General features: G+C 36.4%; 1 protein-coding gene and 1 long non-coding RNA gene across 4 annotated transcripts in view; one reads left to right on the top strand and one right to left on the bottom strand.

Annotated features, from left to right (window-relative positions):
- The window catches only part of LOC100183411 (alpha-(1,3)-fucosyltransferase 9-like), a 9,223-nt gene extending 1,376 nt beyond the window's left edge, over positions 1-7,847 (top strand). For 2 of the 3 annotated variants that reach the window (XM_018813672.2, XM_026836318.1), the window contains exons 2-7: positions 4,031-4,256; positions 4,590-4,685; positions 5,252-5,331; positions 5,680-5,796; positions 6,195-6,389; positions 6,625-7,847. In XM_018813672.2, the coding sequence (XP_018669217.1) occupies positions 4,031-4,256; positions 4,590-4,685; positions 5,252-5,331; positions 5,680-5,796; positions 6,195-6,389; positions 6,625-7,180 (1,270 nt within the window). In that variant the 3' untranslated portion in view covers positions 7,181-7,847. Of the gene's footprint in view, positions 1-3,345; positions 3,455-4,030; positions 4,257-4,589; positions 4,686-5,251; positions 5,332-5,679; positions 5,797-6,194; positions 6,390-6,624 lie in introns of all 3 variants that reach the window. The other variant, XM_026836317.1, reaches the window with a different exon arrangement.
- A 438-nt stretch (positions 7,848-8,285) lies between these two features.
- Positions 8,286-8,756, bottom strand: LOC101243006. Its single transcript, XR_182128.3, has 3 exons — positions 8,569-8,756; positions 8,429-8,484; positions 8,286-8,341 (listed from the first exon to the last, which is right to left on the bottom strand). It is a non-coding gene; the product is annotated as an uncharacterized LOC101243006 (long non-coding RNA).
- Positions 8,757-9,367: the final 611 nt, after the last annotated feature.

Consider the following 9,367-nt stretch of genomic DNA (forward strand, 5'->3'; position numbering starts at 1 on the left):
CGACTTCCTTTTGATTGATGCAGAGGAGATCTGTGCGTAAGTGTTACTGAATAATAAATTGTATTACGTGACGAATGTACCCGTTTATGTGCATAGTGGGGTGGAGGAAGATGGGACACCTTTCACTCTATTTTTCCGCCCTTACGCAAAGATTTCCGTTTCGTAGTGAACAAAGAACGATTGAAGTATTCTAAAACCCTATCGTTACGACTCCCTAACGATAGGGTTTTAGCTCGTTGGTAATTGTTTAAAACACGATCATGTTTTTTGGATATGTATGTACTAAAGGTGTCCCGCCTTCCTCCACTCTACTATATAGTATGCAAATCGGTTTGGCAGTAGTTAGAGCGATTAAGTACCTTTATACGAGGGAATACGGGTTAGGGATCGGCGCTATTCTGCTATAGCTGTAGAAGTAGACGTATATGTGTCCATGAGCAAGACACTAAACAGTAATTGCTCAAACCTAGTGGCCCCCACTATTATAGGTTATAAAACTAACTAAACCCGAGAATTATAGTGGTCACGCATAAAAAAAATAGTTGTCAGCCATGCATAAAACAATACCCGAAAAAGTGTACAAGCAGGCACGGTGAGTTGTATGAAACTGAACGCCTACACGTTAAACCACTATCAATGCCCGTCATGCGAGAATAATAAGTTACATAAACACACATTACAATTGATATATATATATATATATATATATATATATATATATACATACCGCCAATTCGTCCGTTACATTTGTATCCAGTTTTTCCGCACAAACTGCCTTGTCCAGAAAACAATCTGGTTGTGTTACCAGGGCCCTTTCCCCACCAAATATCAAATTTGCCCCACGCTTCCTTATATTTGAAAACTGCAAAACAAACGGTGTCTGCATGTAAAGATTCGGAGCCGGAAAATTTGAACGCTTTCCCTAATTTCGTTTTATCAGAATACATATGATAAAATTTTGTTTTCTCATCGAACAGCGAAGGTTAAAGCACTAACAAAGTAACATACATGGTAATCTGTAAGCGGGCACGAGGTGTATGAAATAGAAAACCCTTGTTATAACGGCTGTAGTTGTCCCGGCATGCGAAGATAAGTGAGTTACATTTATTCCTTCAAGTTGATTAAAACAACGAAAAAAAGAAAATTAGAAATAAAACGACAGCCGTTAAAACAAGCTATGGGTAGAAAAAGTAGTTGAAAAGTAATAAAAGCGCGAGTAATAACTCATCATACACATACTTGCCCAAGCCTTTACTGTGATTTCAAAAGGTTTCTTATAGACCAGTGGATCGGGTGATACCGATATTGACAGGCGGGATCGAGGCTCTAAAATAATTCAATTAATTTGAGAGAGTACTTCGAAGTATACGCCTTTTAATGCGAACGGTCACCATGCTTTAGCAATATATAGTAGATTAGGGTAAGATGTTGCATTCTCTCTTTTATTGTACAAATTGGTAGCAATAAAACAATAATTTTAAAATAGAGGACGCCATTTAAAAGCATTTTACGACGTTTAGTGCGATTTGTCATTCATGATTTAAAAACATAGTAGGGTGGAGGAAGATGGGACACCTTTAGCACATAATATCTAAATATCCCGATCGTGTTTCAAACAATTAACAATGATCTATGAGAGTCGTGAGGATAAAATTTTTGAATTATCATTGTTTACTACCAAATGGAACGAGAAAAAAAATAATGAAAAGGTGGTCCATCTTCCCCCACCCTACTATATACTATTTACGTCATATAGCTTCTCCAGGCGTCACAATTCGTTATGCGTCAGACCTTTAAGCTAATAATCTGTACAAACATAGTAGTATTACGGAGAAAGATCGGACACCTTTAAAACATACTATCCAAATATCCTGTTCGTGTTTTAAACAATTAACAAATTGGAAGTCGTGAGGATTTTTATAATTCTTAGAATGTTCTTTCTTTACTACCAAATGGGACAAGAAAATAGATTGAAAAAGTGTCCCATCTTTTCCCACCCTACTATATATACATTTCACACACATGTCAACCTACCACAATCAACCACAACGAGCGACTTCGGCATTGGCGATCTTGTATATATAGGGTTTATAACTAGCAACAGTATAAAGAAAATCTTCATGCTGACTCGACTGTTTTGATGCCAATTCCGTTTTCTTGGTTGTTTTAATTAATTTGCTCTTCGCTACCGTATTTAAAGAGATAAACTTCGTTATGTAAAACTACGTTCGGCTGCTTTGATACCAGTTCCGTTTTCTCCCTTGTTTTAATTAAATTGATCTTCGCTAGAGATAAACTTCGTTATGTAAAACTATACACCAGAGACGAATAAGCACCTGGCCCTTCACCGAAAGCAAAAACAAATGACGATTGTTCTGTAAAGTAGTCCAGTTGAGTTTTATGCAGCCTACATAGTTATATTTATACCTAATGTTTTTATAAAGGCGTTTATGCTGTTGGATTTAGCGAGGCGTTTATGCTGAGATGGGACACGTTTTCGTTTAGTTTTCTCTTTCCATTTGGTAGTAAACAAAGAACATTCAATGAATTATGAAACCGTATCCTTACGACTTCCACATATCGTTGTTAATTGTTTAAAACAGGATCAAACACGCACGATCAAACACGATCAGGCTATTTGGATATTATGTATTAAAGGTGTCCCATCTTCCCCCACCCTACTATATGATAACGCCGATACGCATAAGGCACATCCTTCCATACATTTATATTCATGTTAGTTTATAGGAAATACTGGTTCATATGAGTATCGTATAGGGGAGACCGGGGATGGTTCGGACGTTTTTTTGAAAATTGCGAATATTTTTTTTATGTGCGTCACATGAATTTAAATGTTAGTTTGTTGTAATGGGTAATCCTTTGCCGAAAAAGGTGTCACATGACCGGGGTCACCTCGGACAGTATACGTTTTTTGGTTTTATTCAACAACGCTGGTAAAAAAGACTAACAAAATAATAACGTATCATCCTATATACAATGTCGACTAGGCTAAGCTGGTACTTTAGCGCTTATTAAAGCAGGAAGATTGATGAGAAAATAAGATCGATGAGAAATTGTAATGCTTAATAGCCCCTGTCTGTACGTTTCCATCTTCAATAATTGAAAAAAAACATTTGTTTATTTGGTCGCTTTAAGGATACTCGTCTGTCGTTTTTCGTTTAAACGTTCTTACTAATTTGTATGATCTAAAACTATTGTGAGCATACAATATAATAAACTTACCAACCCGGGATACGTCGGACAACCGACGTTTTAGGAAATAATTCAAACAAATATTACTTGGTGTAAAGCGCTTGCCTTTCGTTTGATTGTTCCGTTCTACAGTTTTGGAAAGCTGATATGCTGCGTAAGTTGGTGGACTAGAAACAAAACTATAGAAAGTCGTGAGTTCGGTCCAGAACTTTCGTATTTACATATGGACGAGTTAATAAAGGTGAACCAGAGCAATTTAGAATTGTAACATAAGGTCCTGTAGTCAACTTGTAATGGGTGTATACTTTTACCAATCCGGATTTATTAAGAGAAATATGTTACAACATAAAAACAGATAAATATCTGAATTGTCAGTGCTAAGCTCAGCGGGTATTATAATACTCTTGCGGAAGATGGGACACCTTTATCACATAACATCCAAATATTCTGTTTGAGTTTTTAACAATTAACGGGCTATGGGAGACTCTTTAAAAACGGTTTTATAATTGTTTGAATATTCTTTATTTACTATCAAATGGGACGAGAAAATGGAATAAAAAGGTGTCCCATTTTTCCCCACACGATATTAGAAAAGCTTTTTATCTGCTGGTAAGATTAGCAGCTTTTGTTTGGATGCAAAAAAGGTCTGGTTCAAGTATTAAAATATCTAAGCAAACAGCATTTATTGTTTTTATATTCTTTAAATGTAAGGTTGACCCGATTCCGGTCTCAATCCCAGATTTAGTTGCATGCTTCACCATTGGCTCTAATTTTTACAGGATACAATGTATATCTAATGCACCGAATCTGTATTCAGCTATACCCTGAAGATGTCCGCATTATCAGCGATAGAAAAAAAGTCAATGAAATTTGCTTGCATTGTTGTGTTTATGCTAATTGTCTGTTGCATCTTAAACTTGAAACTGAAACGACAATGGAAAGGCTTCCAACCGAGACGAAACAAAATCGGAACAAACAAAGCGGAAGAGTTTGGCATTATGACATTGAAAAGAGCCATTGATATTGCTAAGCTTAAAGAAAAGGTTGTGAAAAGTTAAGTTACTATATCATAGGGTAGAGGAATAGGGGACACCTTTCATTTCATTTTCTCGTCCCATTTGTTAGAAAACAAAAAAATCGTATCCTCACGACTTCCATAAACCGGTGTTAGTGGTTTAAAACACGATCAGGATATTTGGATATTATGGGCTAAAGGTGTCCTGTCCCCCCGTTCTATTATACATTAATATGGTAGATGAATTCTAGCTTATTATATTGAATGAGGCCACGTAGCATGAAGGACTGAGAAACTGTATTATTGGCCGTGTGCTATGTGTTGTGTTTCAGATGGTAACACAAATACGTGTAATTTTCAGATTGTTTTATATTGGTGCCCGCCAGATGTCGCTGCAGTTAAATCTAGACACAGAAAATTCTGCGGTTGGTGCACTGCGTCATCTAATCGATCACTGGTATGATATGCGTTGAAGTTTATATAGTAGGGTGGGGGAAGATGGGACACGTTTTTATTCTATTTTCTCGTCCCATTTAGTAAACCAAAGAACATTTAAAGAAATGTAAAACTGTATTCTCACGATTCTCATAGATCGTTGTTAATTGTTTAAAACACGATCAGGATATTTGGGTATTACGTGCTAAAGCTGTCTTCCCTCACCCTACTATATATTCTAGTTTGAATTAAGTTGATAATGCTCGTTGTTGTTTACGTAAAGTTTGTACTGTCTGTTATTTTAGTTCTGGTTGTGTTTCTTCTCACTATTTGTGTTCTTTTGTGTTTCCTTATCTCAATGTGTTGCCCATTTATCACGACCGGCTTGTGGACTATACAGTTAACGTTTCTGTGTGTTCCTTGCCGCTAGCCAGATTGCTCCGTGCCAATAATCACCCGTAAAGTTGCATACAAGGTAACTCACAAGCTAGCACAAGGTGTATGAACTAAAACACCTGCGTTATAACGACTAACGTTCATAATAAACATCCATTCGTTCATTTCCATATTTACAGCCATAAATTTCAGATCACAGATCGAAGAACTGCCGCCGTAATTTTCCATAACAACTGCATGTCAAGGAAGGAAATGCCGCCTGATCATTTAAGGTAAAAAGTGGAACACCTATATATTTGTCGTCGTTGATTATAATGGTTGCCACCGATTTGATTTTTTAAACATATTAATGTAATATATTAGGGTGGGGAAGATGGGACACTTTTGGCATATAATATCCAAATACCCTGATCGTGTTCTTAAAGTATTAACAACGGTCTATATGGGGGCCGTAAGGATACGGTTTTATAATTCATTGGATCTTCTTTGTTTACTACCAAATAGGTTAAAAAAATGGAATGGAAAGGTGTCCCATCTTCCCCCACCCTACTATATGGGCTCGCCCATTTAGAATAAATTTCAAACCATTGTTGTTCAGCATATTATAACCAATTTTTCAGGAAACCCGATATGTATTACATTTGGTTTAACATGGAATCGCCGTTATCGCAATCGTTGTCCAAAAAGCCTCTCACGGACTTTGAGACAAACTACTTCAACGCTACAATGACGTATAGGTTGGTTCATAAAATAAATAAAATTAATACGTCCGGCGCCGTGGCAAAGTGTTTAGCCTGCCTCTGAACCAGAGGTAATGGGTTCGAGCCTCGTAGCTGCTACTATTGTGGGCGTATTTGTTATTGGGCGAGACACTTAACGACAATTGCCGCAACCCAGTGGTCGCTGATGAGTAGTCCAAATTATCATCCATACATAAAACAAAATGAAAAAACGCCCCCCCCCCCCTAAAAAAAATCACTCACAAAGTAACATACATGGTGACCCGTAAGCTGGAACGAGGTGTATGAACACCCGTGTTATAACGGCCGTCGTTTTCCGGCCACGCGAGGATAAAGTAAGTTACATTTATTCTTGTATGCAAAAGTAGCAGCAGCACATTGTTTAACATTTTCAGAAGAGATTCCGCTTTTCACCAACCGTATATGCCAAGCAACTTAGTTCTCGGTAGAGTAAGTGCATTCATTCCGAAGAAGAAGAGACTTGGAATTTGGATAGTTTCAAATTGTCACAGCCATTTTGGTGCCGTAAATAGAATGAAATATTTCAAAGAACTTTTAAAATCTGGACTTAAAGTTGATGCATATGGGAAGTGAGTATTAATGCTATATATATACCTTATGCTCACTGTCAAGTTAAAATGAACGTTTTCTAAATTACAATAGAGATACACATGGTTTTCAATAACCTTATTTTCATACACCGTACGTTTATTACTGTCAAGATATTACAGGAGTGTCGTCTTTTAATACACTAGACACACATGATGTATTCATACAGCTCATGCTCACTGTCCAGTCATAAAGTTTGTCTCTCTTTCTTTTCAGATGTTTTAATAAACTTGTCAAACTTCAACGCGGTAAAAAAGAATTCTTTCAATTTTTGGGCGACTATAAATTCTACTTCGCGTTCGAGAATTCTTTCCATTGCCGGGATTACATAACAGAAAAGTTCATGCAGCATGGTTTGTATTCGGGGACAATACCTATTGTTTGGGGGCCGAAAAAGTCCGACGTCGAAGCAATAGCCCCTCCACGGTCGTTCATTCATGTTGAAGATTTTAAATCAGCAAAAGATTTAGCAAACTATATAAGTTACCTGGATAAGAACAACACAGCGTATATGGAGTATCATGAATGGCGAAATCATCTGCCTAGAACTGATCCATATAGTAAGTCGTCTACGGGTCTCTGTCTTCTATGCCGAACTTTGCATGGAATTGAAGAAAAGGGGAAAACGCAAATGAGTGAATATTACCTACGGTATCTGAACCACTCTTTTAGGAAGGTTAAAGTTCGACGAAGTCTAAAACACCGGGTTGTTCAGAGTCTTAATGGTTGGTGGTATGGTACTGATAACCGTGAATGCCTTTTTAACGATTAAATGTCAAGTTTAATGGATAGCAAACAAATCAATTTGTGTCTTGATGTGTAGTAGGGTGGGGTAAACGGCACATTATTGGGTGAAGTGAAAAATTATATTATTTTTTTACAAGCTTCCCCTTGGGAATAAAACAAAAACAATGTTACAGGGTTTTTCGGCAGTCTTCGCATGACTATAAAGCGAGCGCCCATATAAGATGTTTACTAGTTTTGCGTGTATTTATTGCCAAACATTCGTTGGTTTGTCTGTATATAATGCAATATTTTCTATCTTTTGGGTGTTTAAATATACCAGGGTGGGGAAAGATGAAACACCTTTAGCACATAATATCAAAATATCCTGATCGTGTTTCAAACAATTGAAGCTGTGAAAATACGGTTTTATAATTCTTTGAATTTTCTATATTACTACTTAAATGACACGGGAAAATGGAATGTACAATTGTCCCATTTCCCCCACCCCTACTATATAATATATACTGATATAATAACAAATGAAATGTACAGTATTACAATACTAAACTTGCTTGGAAGCTGTCCAGGTGATTTTATATTAGAAATAAAAGGAAATCGAACATGATTGTGTTATAATCTTTAAATAATGGTAAACTCCCAATACCTCATCCTATTTTTTTGATCAAGTTGCTTTTGTTAAGTTATGATAAAGTTTTTACTTCAGGGTTTTAGTTTTGGCATTGACGAAAATGTGGCGTGAAAATAACGTTTTGTAAAACGGCGGCTGGCATAAAAAAGGACACCCACCTTTAGCAATCTGATTTTGTGTACAACTATGCCAACGTAGTTGCTCAAATTACATTTGTTTGAGTTTTAAAGCAAAATAATATTTTGATATTTTGCAAAAATTGTTAGCTTTAGCAAGCACGTCATTACTTTTTTTTCAATATTTACTCCTTGCATGTATTTAACAATATAATTCTATGTTCTGTTCGTGCGATGTACGTTTGCTTTAACCGAGGCAGCATAGGCTATATGGTTGTATTCAGTCATGCTAAGATATAGTCTGTCTGAAATTGGCTAAAACTTTTACGACACATTTCTGGCTAAATGACATTGTACATAGCAAAGATTCATAAAAAAAGATTCAATTATTATTCGTCGTTTTTTATTTGTCTCCAACGGAACGCAAAAATGACAGTCGATTCTGAAACACAAAATTGACTAAGTTTCTGATTGAATATCATTCATAAAGAAGAATGATTAGCGATTAATTGGAGATTATAAAACTTACCATTTTATTGGAAAGCATTGGCCAACAAAAAGTCGTCTTCAAGGGCGTCACGTGCACTGGATACAAAGTTGTGGTTAACTGGTTTTACAGTTCAATTATATCGACATTATAAACTTTAGAATATAGCAAACCAAACTTACTCTCTCAATTGTTGAGCATTCTGCTCATTCCACTTCCAGCTGGTACGACGTCTAGTCCAGAAATCGTCGCATGTTGCAATATCCACAAGCTGGACGGTGACGAGAACCAAGACGAGAAGAAGAAGAAATTTGCGGTCCATGATGATTTATATTTGCTCACTTGAAGAAGATGATAAAGTGACTGATTTCACGCACTTATATACACACTGTGACAGGCCGGGTTTACGAAACCTTTTTTCATTGTTGCAAGAAAGGCATCGATTTTCGAAGAAGTTATGTCGCTTTGTTGAGGCGAAAGAGGTATGGAAAGTTTCATGGAAACGAGTTACTTGGTTGACACGAATGAAAACACAGTTACTCTTAATCATTAAGGATGCATTTTTTACTTAGTTTACACCTCGGAAGAAAATCCCAGTTTTACATTTCAAGTCACAGGACGTCAGTCAGTGACAAAACTAGTCCGAAAATTTGTATGTATTTTACATTTAAATTATACAAATAATGCAAAAGTCTGAATAATTCCTTGCGCAGCCACCGACCCTCTTACAAGCGGCAACAACAATTTCAAAGGTAACAAATATGCATAGCCTTTTTTACATTTACTGTTCTGGTCAGAAGTGTTTTTAAAACTGTTTAAAGATAGCCTAATCTATTTTAAATTTAGCTTCGATAGTGCAGTCATTCTCTGATACAATTTCCGATTCTTATATTTCTTTCTAGGGAAGCTGTCAGGATACTCCTGTCATTTCTTTTCAAGTTATGACATCTCGAGTGGCTCATAAAAAAAGGCGACGTAAAC

This window comes from Ciona intestinalis, chromosome 10 (genome assembly GCF_000224145.3).
Source record: "Ciona intestinalis chromosome 10, KH, whole genome shotgun sequence".
In the NCBI taxonomy this organism is placed as follows: domain Eukaryota; kingdom Metazoa; phylum Chordata; class Ascidiacea; order Phlebobranchia; family Cionidae; genus Ciona; species Ciona intestinalis.